Here is a 12,201-nt window from a genome sequence, read left to right as displayed (position 1 = left end):
GGAGCTCTTCCTTCCAATTAAGATAAAACGAGTTGTATGCACACGAAGGCTGCACGTCTTTCCAAAGGAGGCGTCTCAGAAGCGATATGATACAGCTATGATCTATCTGGTGAATGGTGATGAAGCTAGCCCTCCCGTGGTTGGAGCCTCCTACCTGTCACACCCGGGTACATAAGATACCGGATGGGATATGATCCACGCCCTACATATGTTGTAACTACATATAGTGCAGTAGGACAGTGAAACTACTCGGATACGGTAGGAAACTACCCGAGAAGTACTCGGGTAGGACTCCTGGGTCTGTACCCGACTGGGATTTCATGTAAATCTGTCCCCCAGACTATATAAGGGCGGACAAGCACCCCATCGGGGATGATCATCATCAAAGGCAATACAAACCACGCAGGACGTAGGGTATTACGCTCTCGGCGGCCCGAACTTGCCTAAACCTTGTGTTCCTTTGCACCTTCGAGTTTCTGATCTCGGCGACACCTTGCCTATAACTCACCACCTACCTGCAAACTCACCACCTCGGGGGTATCTCTTGATGAGCGTGACGGTAAATCACCGACAGCACTTAGAGGCATCTATTCCTAGCATATGCGATTGGACAAGTCCCAATCGCAGGCGCTAGCACCACCGCCTTCCTCCACCTTTTCAGCTCCGGCGCCGCCGCCGCTAATCACCTTCTCCAAGCTCCCCCGCCCGGTCTCTAGCCCAACGAATATCACACCGCCGTCCACAACCCTAAGGCCGCTAGTGACCACCAGCGCCCCGGCAACCCCCCACCCTGAAGTTCGGCCGCCGCGGCTCGCTGCGGAAGACAAGGAGCTCCACTCGCATATGCAAATAGATTTTCCTCTCATACCTGGCCATCGCTGCTCAGGCTCCCTTTGGTTCAGCTTCCAATCTCAGATTCACGGTGGAGAAATCGGATTGCCAGCCAAAGGTTTCCGGTAATCGAATCGATTCTGGTGAATCTACCGATTCCAGCCAGCGTGGAGTGAAATCGGTACGCAGGGCAGATTTCCCAGCTGCGGCGCGGTATTCACCCCGCTATCCCATCGGTTACAACGATCGAATAGTTTTTCTTTCGTTCCCCGTGAGCTTCTCTTTCCTCCTTATCACGAGCTGCCCCCGCCGCCGCCCTCCACCCCCCCCCCCCCGACGCCCTCCCCGGCGCCCCCCGCCGCCATCCTCCTCCATGCGCACCTCGTCCTCGTGAGCTCCGCCTCAATTACAGAGTTTCCCACTCGCATGCTCGTCGCCCCCGCACGCTTCCCGCTCCAGCGCTTCCCGCCTCGCCGCCTCCGCCTCGCTCCGGGCACCCCGATGGCCTCCACGCTTGCCATCCTCAGGCCCTCCGCGCCGGCCCCGCTCGCGAGGCCCCGGGGCCGGGTTGCCGCGCCGGCTACCGCGAGGGTGGCGCTGTCGTCCAGATCTAGGTACTCATCGGCCAGGGTGTCGCTCGGGTCGGAGGTGGCGGTGGGCGACGGGCTCTTCGCCGACTACAAGCCCACCACCGCTTTCCTCTTCCCCGGCCAGGTACAATGAGGCAGAGAGAGCTCTTTTGGCATGTTTCAACTTTGAAAGTAAAACGGGCAATATTATCTAGTTGAATGGAAAATTTGAAGGAATCCGAAGCATTTTGGCATTGGTAACTATTTCAGAGTCGGACTTTTGTACGCTTCAGTAAAACATAGATCAAATTTTGGCCACAAAAGATTAAGGTGTGAAGGTTGGATTGTGTCAGGATCTTCTGTTGATTTATAATTTGATGCTTTAGTGCCGCCGCAATCTGCATCTAAAACATGCGTAATTCTAAGCTAAAAAAAACTCAGCCACTCTCTTCAAAAACTGTCTGCGCCATTATTCAAAAACTGTTGGAATGGGTGCAGAAGTTCAGAGTGTTCCAGCAGCTGCCAAACTGTTTAACCAGGCAAATGACATACTCGGGTATCTCCAGCCCTCTGATAGTACTTGTGTCTTTTTTTTTGGCTGGGGGTGGGGTTCTCTCTTAGTCTCTTGCATTTGGTGTACTACATTAAAATTGCATGGGCGGTCACCTTCCAAGAAAATGAAGTATGAGCACTCATGCTAACGTTTTTCTTTCTATATGTTGATATAGATATGACTTGTTGGATCTTTGCACCAATGGACCAAAAGAAAAGCTTGACTCAACGGTGATCAGTCAGGTATGTTGATTACAGAGTCCAAAGTCATTTGCACTATTATAAAGTAAAGTTGTTTTCTTTTTCACGCAGCACGTTCACTATATAGCTTTGCAGTCACTATATGCATAGCTTGAAAAAACCAGAATTGATCCATAATTTTGCAGAAGTAGCCTGCTCTTGTTTGGTTGCAATATTTTCATTTTGAAGCTTGCTGTTAGGCTGGATATTCCAAGGAATTAATTTTGCAATTTTCTTTTTGCATCAGCTATATCACATTTTGAATGGCTCAAGATTTACCTATGATTATGCATTTTAAGTATAGTATTTTTGCAGTCTTGTCAGTGAAGTGTTGTGTTCTGCTTACTGAATAAGTCCATTTTGCAGCCAGCTATATGTGTTACCAGCCTTGCAGCAGTAGAGGTACTACGTGCACGCGATGGAGGCGAAGATGTGATCAACTCTGTTGATGTTACATGTGGTCTCAGCTTGGGAGAATACACTGCACTTGCATTTGCTGGTGCCTTTAGGTATTCTTTTTGTTCATGCAACCAGCTGTTTCGAGATTGGAATCTGCATTGGCTGCCACTGAGATTAGGACACCAAGAATTCCAGTCATCTCCAATGTTGATGCACAATGTGGGCTTGCATTGAGAAGTTTAATACTAGCGTGTTTTAATTTTGATGTCGTCGAAGGGTGCTTTTGGCTGATATCTTTGCTGCTTGATCATGTATTCCTCGTTTTACACTGAAACAAAATAAAACCGATCTGAAGCAGTACTCTGTTTTAGGGAAAAGGAAACTGCCGAGGAAGTATTTGCATGTTTGACTAGGGGCCTTGTCGGCGACCAAAATTTCTTCGCCACAGCCCATCTTTATTTAGCCCAGAGGTTCTATAATTAGTTTTCTAATTAGACTTTATTTAATACTAAATGATAAGAACTTTTTTGACGTGACATGGTTAAAGTTTAGCCCTCCGGAACTAAACATCTCCGTGCGCGTACACCTGCACTACACTATTAAGCTTCACAGATCCAGCGCTTTGCTAGGCAGCAACAGACTCAACCAAGCATATACTGTATACACTTGTAGCCGTGCACGTAGACTCAGTACAATTATTGACACCAAAAAGTAGTTCAGTACAATTATTGACACCAAGAAGTAGTTCAGTACAATATTGACACCAAGAGGAGGAGGAGGAGCAGAAGAAGAAGAACAATAGTGTCAGCCGAAGCTCACAAGAACACACAAGAACACACGAGCACGAGAGAGTTTTTGGGCTGCCAAAACGTCGCAGCTTTTCTGACTCTATTCAACCTTTTATTCGCGATTACAAAAAACTGAAACCAGCGCTGGAGCGCTTCTCCTGCCGCGACATTGCCGCGTCCATCCCCACGACGCACGAGGGGAGAGCGAGTCCAGAACGCGGAGGACTCGGACTACGCGAGCTATTCTCGCCCACAACGCATGCATGGCTGCACACAAACCGTGAGCTCATGCATGGACACTTGACACGCTAACAGACTAAAGATACTTGAACAAGCTTGACATGGCAAGAAGAAGAAGAAGAAGAAGAAGAAGAAGAAGAAGAAGAAGAAGAAGAAGAAGAAGAAGAATGATCAGACTGACTCTTCATTCAATGATGGTCAAAGTCTGGAGTTCTCTTGTAAATTTTACCTTCAGATCGTTTCAATGCTCTACCTTGCCCCTGCGAGATTATTGGCTGGGAAGAGACGTCATCATCAGACTCATCTTCTGCTGCTGGCTCAGTACTGCTGTTGGCGCTGGCAGTGGCACGAACGCACTCCAGCTCCCATTCCAGGTCCTTGAGTACCTCTTCCATCGTCGGCCGCTCCGCCCTCTCTTCTGCCAGGCACTTCAACACAACGTTGCCAAACATGGTCAGATTATGTGGGTGGATTGTGCCTATAATTTTCTCATCAACGATTTGTTCCACCTTTCCTTCCTCCAGCATTTTCTGTCCCCAGCATACCAAGTTCGCCTTCTCTGCTGGAAGTCTGTTGTCAATCACTGGTCTGCCACATAGCACCTCTAGCAAGACAGCGCCAAAAGAAAAAACATCAGACTTCACTGTCAGCTGCTGCGTCCTCCAATATTCCAAATCAACATACCCCGGGGTGCCCATCGCTCGAGTGATGACATGAGTTTGGTTCATCTCGGGACCAGTCCTTAATAGCCCGAAGTCACCAATCTTGGCGCACAGGTTCTCATCAAGCAAGATGTTATCAGACTTGATGTCACGGTGGATAATACCATTTGGAGACCTAGTATGGAGATAGTTCAGCCCCTTCGCTGCTCCCACAGAAACCAGCAACCGCTGCTCCCAGTCCCAACTGACGGGTGAGAGTCTATCAGAACCATAGAGATGGCTCTTTAGAGTCCCTTCTTTCATGTACTCATAAACCAAGATCATTTCATCATTTGTATCGCAATACCCAAACAGAGAAACCACATTGGGGTGGCTTAGACTTGGCACTAGTCCAGTCTCCACTTGGAACTCTCTCTCTCCTTGATAAGAGTGCTTCTTCCTTCGTTTCACAGCGACCTTGGTTCCACTTTTTAAAGTTCCCAAGTATACCTTTCCGAACCCTCCAATTCCAATGACATTTTTTTCATCAAATTTGTTTGTCGCTTTCCAGAGCTCACGGAAGGAAATGAAATACTCGTTCTTTTCCTTTCGCCTAAAAGCTGCCTTGATTCCCTCAAGAACCATACCTAATGTGATGATAACATGAGTCAAAATAAGTGATGTTAACCAGTTAAAATATGATGGCGAGGCTAATGTGTGATGTGAAATCTCTATCTCTATCAGTCTATCTTATTATATCTTTCACACACACGCTCGCGCGCGCGCACGCACACACAACTATAAACACATTAGGAAGATTATTTGCTAATTGTTCATGTTTTCATTATTGCGCTGGGTAAAAGTAACAATTAACTACCAATAGCACATTGTGGAGATCGAAATAGAAAACAACATACTTTGTTATTGTTAATGATATAATACACGTGCAAAATTGAATTACCATGATCTTGATGTTGGCTTGGCTACCAAACATCGTGTACTTTTTTTCTCCCGTTGCAACGCACAAACATTCACCTAGTTAGTAAAGGGAAGATGGCCTACTAGGCTAAGGCCCGCAAGGATCATATTGAACAAAAGTAACAATTTGGACCCAACTAGATCAACTATGCATGGGCTTGTGATTTATGATGGAAGAAAGTTCAAATTGTAATTTGGAGTGGAGATTATGGCCTGTTAAACATGGAAGTCGTTGATTATTGTATTCATGGCCAGATCAATTGTGATAGTGCATCCAGCCATTAGTGTATCCTATCTGACAATATGGAACAACTATTAATATTGTGATCTCATTGTGATGACATATGTGTTGTAATCTTCCATTTATGTCTCATGTACTGTAATTATCATTCTCGACAGTCGTTTTCTTCTGACCTGGTAGTAAGGGATATAACTGTATAAAAAGTACTTAATGGTAGCAAAGAACAATACATAAGAATCCTTGACTGATTGTGCGGCCTATTGAACTACAATGGTTTTTTATTTCTCAATTTACCTCCTATTATAATTTTGGGGGCAAAGTTAGATGAGGAATTAGGTCAATTTCCATTATTTGACAACTAGAGAAGCTTGGATGCCAGTTGTCTCAGCTAACATGATGACCCAAAGGCTGTTTGGAGAGATTTCTGCTGTAGTCTCCTAACCTAGAGAGGCATGTTGTGAAAAAGTTTTGTATCCCTTGCTTTCATCTTTCTGACTGTTTTCTTGTTCTGAATGCATCCAGTGATTGTGCATTGTGTCATCTGCTGCTGTTGTTACCTTGTTGTAAAACGCACATGACCATGACTGATTGAGGCAGATCGTGATACTTGGAATTCCATTGAATTGTATTTTTATTGATCAATTAGAATTGCCTTCTAGAACGTATAATTGTCTCAAAAGGGCCAATATACGGGATTCAATTGGTTAATTATTTTTTTTGTAGTAAGTTATCACTGGACATTCCAAATTAAGTATATTGGAGTTTAGTTTAATTATGTTAATTTAACTGTACACCTGCGGCTCTACTTGTCGGTGTTTTACCGGCTGCCCACCGAGGGATAGGCCCAAGGTGGTAAGTTTAGTTGAGGAGACGCCGAGATCAGGAACTCGAAGGTGCAAGGAACACAGAACTTAGGCAGGTTCCAGCCGCGAGGTGCGTAATACGCTACGTCCTGTGTGGTGGTTTGTATTACCTTTGGTGTTGTATGATCTGGAGATCCTGTTTTGAGAGGGGTCCCTGCCCTAACTTATATATATCCGGAAGGCCAGGTTACATAGATACTAACTAACACCAGCTAAGGAATCGTACCGGAAAAAATCTCGAGTAGATTCCTCCTGTATCGGTTAGCTCTATCTCCTACTTAAACGGGATAAATAAGAGATAAACGAGATAAATAAGAGATAAGACGGACTTAATCTCTTAAACCTCTTTAAACTACGTTATGTACACAGTCCCGTGGCTCCGGATCTGACACTACTCTTTGGAAGGAAAGCTTTGATTAGGTAGCAAAATAACTGTTCTTATGAGCATCTCAACGTGTGGGAAATTTGAAAGGAGAGGGATAGTAGAGTAGTCCGATCAGCAAGAAGAATTATGCAGCAAAACTTCAACACGATCCAGGAGACTAGGGCTAGGCGAAACTGAAGATTACAGGAAGTAGTAGTTGATCTCCATTTAGGAGGAAAATTTGAAAGTATTGCTTGGATTGGTAGTAAGAAAAAACATAACATTATTATGAATGTGTGTACTTCACCCTATATATGGTCTATTTAGAAATTAAGAAACGCTCTTTGTGCTACTTACGGCTGGCTGTGGCTGCTGGCGTGTTTGTGGAGTTTGTTGGTGCCGCTTGCTTGCTGATTAGGGCTTCAATATCTGTGGAAATCGTCGAACCATGGGTGGCGAGCTACTGAGGCTTTATTAGTTTGTTGTATGAATGGCTTGTAAGTGCTGTTATTTCTATTGCGACCGTGGTGCACTGTAACACTCGCTCCTACACGTACTTATTAATCGAAGCCAGAATTATATTCAGATCTTTCGAAAAAAAAGAAGTGAATTAATAACCAAATTAAAGGGGGAGGGATTCGCTTTCCTCACAATACTTGTGGGTGGAGATGGGAAAATCACTCAAGACCTCCAAAAACCTACCAACGACAATGTGCGCAACAGACATGCATGGAGAAGGGTTTAGCCAAAGAATAAAGTGCGACGAAGCCTTACTAGTTACAGATCACAATCGACGTCAAAATTAAAGACTACTCTCACAGGAACAAATACAAGCTCATATATTGTCTAAAGATTTAGTCATATCAACCGGCCCGGCCAATGCAAGAAATTAAAGCTATCTAGGTTTGCTCACCGCTTCACCAGCTAGCAGGAGGCCTTCTCGCTGTAGTCGGACAGGATTCGGTGTAGGAAGGAGGCCCTGAATTGATTTGTCCCAGCGCCGGCGGTGAGGTCGGCGACGCTATAGCGGAGAGGCAGAAGAGGAAAGTTGGCGCGGGGGGGTCTGGACCCAGACGAACACGTCTTATATATATAGAGCTCTGGGGAAGGGTCCGGGACGATGATAACGCAGTGCAGTGTGAACACGAGCTCCGGAAGAACAGGTCCTGGTCCGGATCGAAGGAAACAAGGCCGGGGGGCAGGCCCTGGTCCGGATCAAAGGAAACAAGGCCGGGGGGTGTTCTCCTGACGGCGCAAGACAAGGGGGTGGGGTCAGTGGCGCGGACAACGTCGGGTGGTGGTATAAGCCAAGGTACCGCAGGCGCATCCCACCGCGTGCTTTTTGCCGGTGGTGGGGCCGCGGGCAGCCGGCAGCCCTGCATCCGCATGCCGTGCGCCGCCGCCCGCCGGAGTCACCGAATCTGGATGTGGACGCTCGATGCTGCTTCTGGTTGCCTGGTTTTGTATGATGAACAGCACGGTGTTCCTGTTCCAGATTATTGATCGATCGGCGAAGGCAGCAGGCCACGCACCGCTGGATATATATGCATGCCTGCATTTAGTATATGTAATGCAGTGCGTTACTTGTTTGCATGCTGCACTGTTCAGCTTCTGTACATTTACTCGTCCAAGAAGTACGGCGTCACGTCGAATATACGAGCCCGGAAAGGTTGTTGCACCCCACATGCATGCATGCACTCTTTGCGTTCGATTCGATTCGATTCCCGTGCCACGCCTCGGGTAGATCAACGACCCTCGCACCGCAGCGCTCTCTTGATGTTGCCCAGCGCGCACGCCGCCAGGCCCGCCACGGTCTCCGCCGCGTCCGGCGGCGACGGGCTGGCCAGCGCCTGGAACGCCACGGTGACCAGCGCCCCGCCGGCCTCTGCCGCTGCCCTGTCCTCCTCCTCCTTCCGGCACGACGTGAACACCGCGGGCCTGGACTCCAGCCCGTCCGGCATCACCGCGAAGCCGCATGGCAGGACGGCCACGCCGCTCGAGTCGTGCCCGTCGATCACCGGCCGCAGGGCCGCGGCGTCGACGGCCGCGTACGCCACGGTCGACTCGCAGGGGCTGGTGCTGCTGTCCTGGAGGATCCACACGCCGTCCTGATCTCCCGCGGGTGATGTCCCGGCCTGACATCCGGAGAGCAGCAGCATGTGAGACGTACTGACATGACATGATTGCCTGGTTCTGTTCCGTCAGGGACGAGCGGAAACCTACGTATGCCGTGACGCAGTTGCCGCGGTCCTTCCCCTTCGCCACGCTCACGCAGCTCCGAACGGGCCGTCCAGGCAGCAGCATCACGTCCCACTCGTGCCGCCGCGACTCGTCCCTGAGGAAGTCGAAGAGAGCCGCCGGGTTCACCGGCAGCCACGCCGACAGCACGGCGCAGGCGATCAGCCCCTGCGGCTCGCCAGGGTCGCCAACGTTCCTCCGCGACGTCACGCGGACGCCGTGGCCAGCGCCGCCGCCGCCGCCGCCGAGGTTCGACGCCAGTCCGCTACTCCGCTCCATGCCAGGTCCCGCGATCCGCCGATGACGCGGCACAGGCTCGATGCCATCCGGTGCGCGAGCTTCAGGACGCTCCGCCTACCTGCCAGCGTGGCGACACCTGCACGCACGAGCGGTACGTAATTTCAAGTTAGCAGTCGCCCATCGACCATGCCGCTGCACGTTTCATGTCAGCAATAAGTAGCTGTTACCGGTTGAATCCCTTGTCGGAATGTTGGTCGCCATCGAGAAGACCATCCGCTCGCACTGGAGCCTGAGCGCCGCCACCCAGCGCCTCGCGCCGAACGCCAGGCCGCTCGCGGCCGCCGGCCGGTACACTAACGGGACCGCGGCGTTACGGCATGTGGCGTGCTCCACCCAGGTCACCTGGATTCGCACACGAGCAGATGAATCCTTGGCACTTCAAGGGTGCAGTTCGGTTGGATGCACCGGACATTGATTCTGTTCAAACCATGTCGCGTTCGTGGAATCGAGTTACCTTGCAACGGCCGTTGGTCTGCTCTTCTATGACGCACCCTGAGGGCTTCTTCAAGCACTTGCAAGCCGTCGACGACGTCTGTGCATCCAGTTCAACGTCTTCGAGGGAGACATCGACGACGGCCCATTTGTCCGCAGTAAGTTTCTTGCAGTGGCGAAGGAAGTGGACCTCCCTTGTTGGTATCAGTGGTGTCAGCGTCTGAACCTCTGCGAACATCTGAAGCCGACAATCGGTCAGAATTTAGACTGACCATTTCTCGATCAGGAGACAGGAGGAGATCAGTGGTGTCAGCGTCTGAACCTCTGCGAACATCTGAAGCCGACAATCGGTCAGAATTTAGACTGACCATTTCTCGATCAGGCTGGAGAAAGCATTCACGAGCTGCGTCGTGTCGAGGTGAACAACCCCGGTTTCCCTCGACACCTCAACCGACCACCCGGCCCGCTGGTCGCCGGCGGGATCATCGCCGCACTGGAACAGCCGCACGTGCTCGTCGTAGTTCAGGACGTCGCGGCCGGTCTCGACGCTGCGCACCCAGAGCGGCTCCCCGGAGGAGCACATCGTCGTCAGCTCGCACAGCGCGCGGCCGGCCAGCTCCAGGATCCTCGTTCTGTCGTGTCCCGAAAGGCCGACGACGCCACCGCAGCCGTCGGCTACGCTCCCGCTCCCACTGCCGATCGGCTGGATGGCGCGAGCCGAGCGCGACGGCGAGGCCGGGGCGGCGAGCTTGTCAGCGGCGGGGTTTCCCAGGGTTCCGAGCAGCCTCTCAATCTGAATGGCACGGTGTATTGAACATCGCGCCGTGTGTCACAGTGTTAGTGCTTGCAACCACACGCAGAGGGCTAAAAAAGAGCTGGCGACATGGTGGCGCACGCGAGCGAACCTCGGCTCTGAGCATGGCGTTCTCCAGCCGGAGCTGCTGCTCTTCCGTGCTCGCGGCGGCGGCGCCGCAGCCTGGACAGCGTGGCGATTTCTTGGCGAGCTCTCGCATGGCGCGGTTCTCCTCCTGGAGCTTCTCCAGCTCGGACTTGAGCAGCGCGTTCTCGTGCCGCTCCTGGGTTGCCTGAATAGATCATTGAGCCGCAAGTTAACCAAGTGCCGGTCCGTGTTCTGGATCAGTCTGCTTGTAGAACATGTGCAGTCAGATCAAGGTGCAGCATGCACGCGGTGATACGGGAGCCGCGGCCTAGTTACCTTGATCTGAGTTCGCCGGTTCTGGAACCAGAACTTGACTTGGCGTGTGGAGAGGCCGAGCTCCTGGCTGAGCTGCTGCCGCTGCTTCTCGTCTGGATGCGGGGACTCTTTGAATACCCTGGCCATTCGATCATTCGAAAGAACACCTCAGCTTAGCACTAATCCTGCAGGACCTCAATTTCGCTTTTTTTTTGTTCATAATTTCGCTTTGTTCGAGTGACACGGGAATAATATGCTACCAAGAGAAAACTATCCGAGTACTGCTGGGCAGCTCCCTCCTGGACAGCTTCTAACCCATCATGGCCTTGTCGGGCCGGCCCAAGAAACAATTACGCGCACAGGAAATTCTCGTGTTTTGTACGCACGCACACACCACCCGTGGGGGTAATTTCAACACGAGCAACGTGACCAAGAACTTTGAACGTCCGTTAGGTTATGGACGGAGGAGGGGACAGCGAGAACTCACGCTTCCATGGCCTTGATCTGCTCGGCGTTGTGCCTGTGGTAGCTCTTCCTCCTCTTGTTATCGCCCCCATCGTCTCCATGCCCCGCTGCTTCCTCCCCGCCGGACCACGCACCGCCGGACTGGCTTCCCGCCGCCGTGTTCTCGCTGCTGATCTCCGCCGCCTCGCCTGGTCTCAGTCTGATCCCGCCGCCGCCCTCATCGCCGAACTCCACTTCCTCCCCACCTGACGCCGCCGGCTCATTCCGGCCAAACCCACCCGCCTGCACACGCACAGCGAACCAACAAAACGGCATGTCAGGAAGCAACACAAGATCACGGCGTGTTTCCTCAGCTCCTTCCCTGCACGCACGCATGAAAGGCGCGTGCTGATGCCATGCCCTGTTGCTCAGTATGCGAGGGAAGATAAAGAGATCGAGTCGATCGGCGGCGACGGACAAGCGAGAGGGAGAGCGCCGGAGCCGGGAAGAAGTCCTGGGTGCGCGGTGGCGGTCGGCTGGATCCCATCTGCCCGGCCCTGGTCCTGGAGCGCCAGGAAGCCTATGTCCTGGCTAGAGCGCCCTTGTTTTTGCAGGCTTGAGGGTTGGCATGAAGGGGAAGGGAACAAGGAAGAATTACGTGAGAGATCTGCAGGGTGCTTTACTAACTAATAGAGCTCTAAAGCTTGGCCGATAATCAGACGCACGGTGTCTGCGTGCTGGGAGACGCCGGCGGACAGGCAGTTAGGGGTTGAATGGTAGTTGTGCGCGCGGGGCGTGCCGGGCACCCGGCGACGGCGCTGATCTTGAAGGAGATGACGATGTCGTGACCTCATTCATTTGAGTGTGCCTCTGCTCGGTTGCTCAC

General features: G+C 51.3%; 3 protein-coding genes across 3 annotated transcripts; 1 reads left to right on the top strand and 2 right to left on the bottom strand.

Moving 5' to 3' along the window:
* The first annotated feature begins 1,257 nt into the window (after positions 1–1,257).
* Positions 1,258–2,898, top strand: LOC112892375 (malonyl-CoA-acyl carrier protein transacylase, mitochondrial-like). Its single transcript, XM_025959556.1, has 5 exons — positions 1,258–1,546; positions 1,872–1,956; positions 2,129–2,195; positions 2,559–2,701; positions 2,868–2,898. The coding sequence occupies exons 1-5, from the start codon at positions 1,258–1,260 to the stop codon at positions 2,896–2,898; spliced, it is 615 nt and encodes a 204-aa protein (XP_025815341.1).
* A 909-nt stretch (positions 2,899–3,807) lies between these two features.
* Positions 3,808–4,905, bottom strand: LOC112892374 (receptor-like protein kinase THESEUS 1). Its single transcript, XM_025959555.1, has one exon. The coding sequence runs from the start codon at positions 4,903–4,905 to the stop codon at positions 3,808–3,810; it is 1,098 nt and encodes a 365-aa protein (XP_025815340.1).
* Positions 4,906–8,451: 3,546 nt separating this feature from the next.
* Positions 8,452–11,960, bottom strand: LOC112892373 (homeobox-leucine zipper protein ROC9-like). The gene is given in 9 exon segments (XM_025959554.1): positions 8,452–8,841; positions 8,930–9,202; positions 9,205–9,320; positions 9,412–9,586; positions 9,699–9,914; positions 10,077–10,469; positions 10,582–10,761; positions 10,893–11,010; positions 11,359–11,960. Coding segments are annotated over 9 exon segments (2,214 nt in total). The 5' UTR covers positions 11,712–11,960.
* Positions 11,961–12,201: the final 241 nt, after the last annotated feature.

Source organism: Panicum hallii, chromosome 5, assembly GCF_002211085.1.
Source record: "Panicum hallii strain FIL2 chromosome 5, PHallii_v3.1, whole genome shotgun sequence".
Lineage (NCBI taxonomy): Eukaryota > Viridiplantae > Streptophyta > Magnoliopsida > Poales > Poaceae > Panicum > Panicum hallii.
The sequence above is the reverse complement of the archived record's forward strand: the minus strand, read 5'-3'. Positions and strand labels throughout refer to the sequence as shown.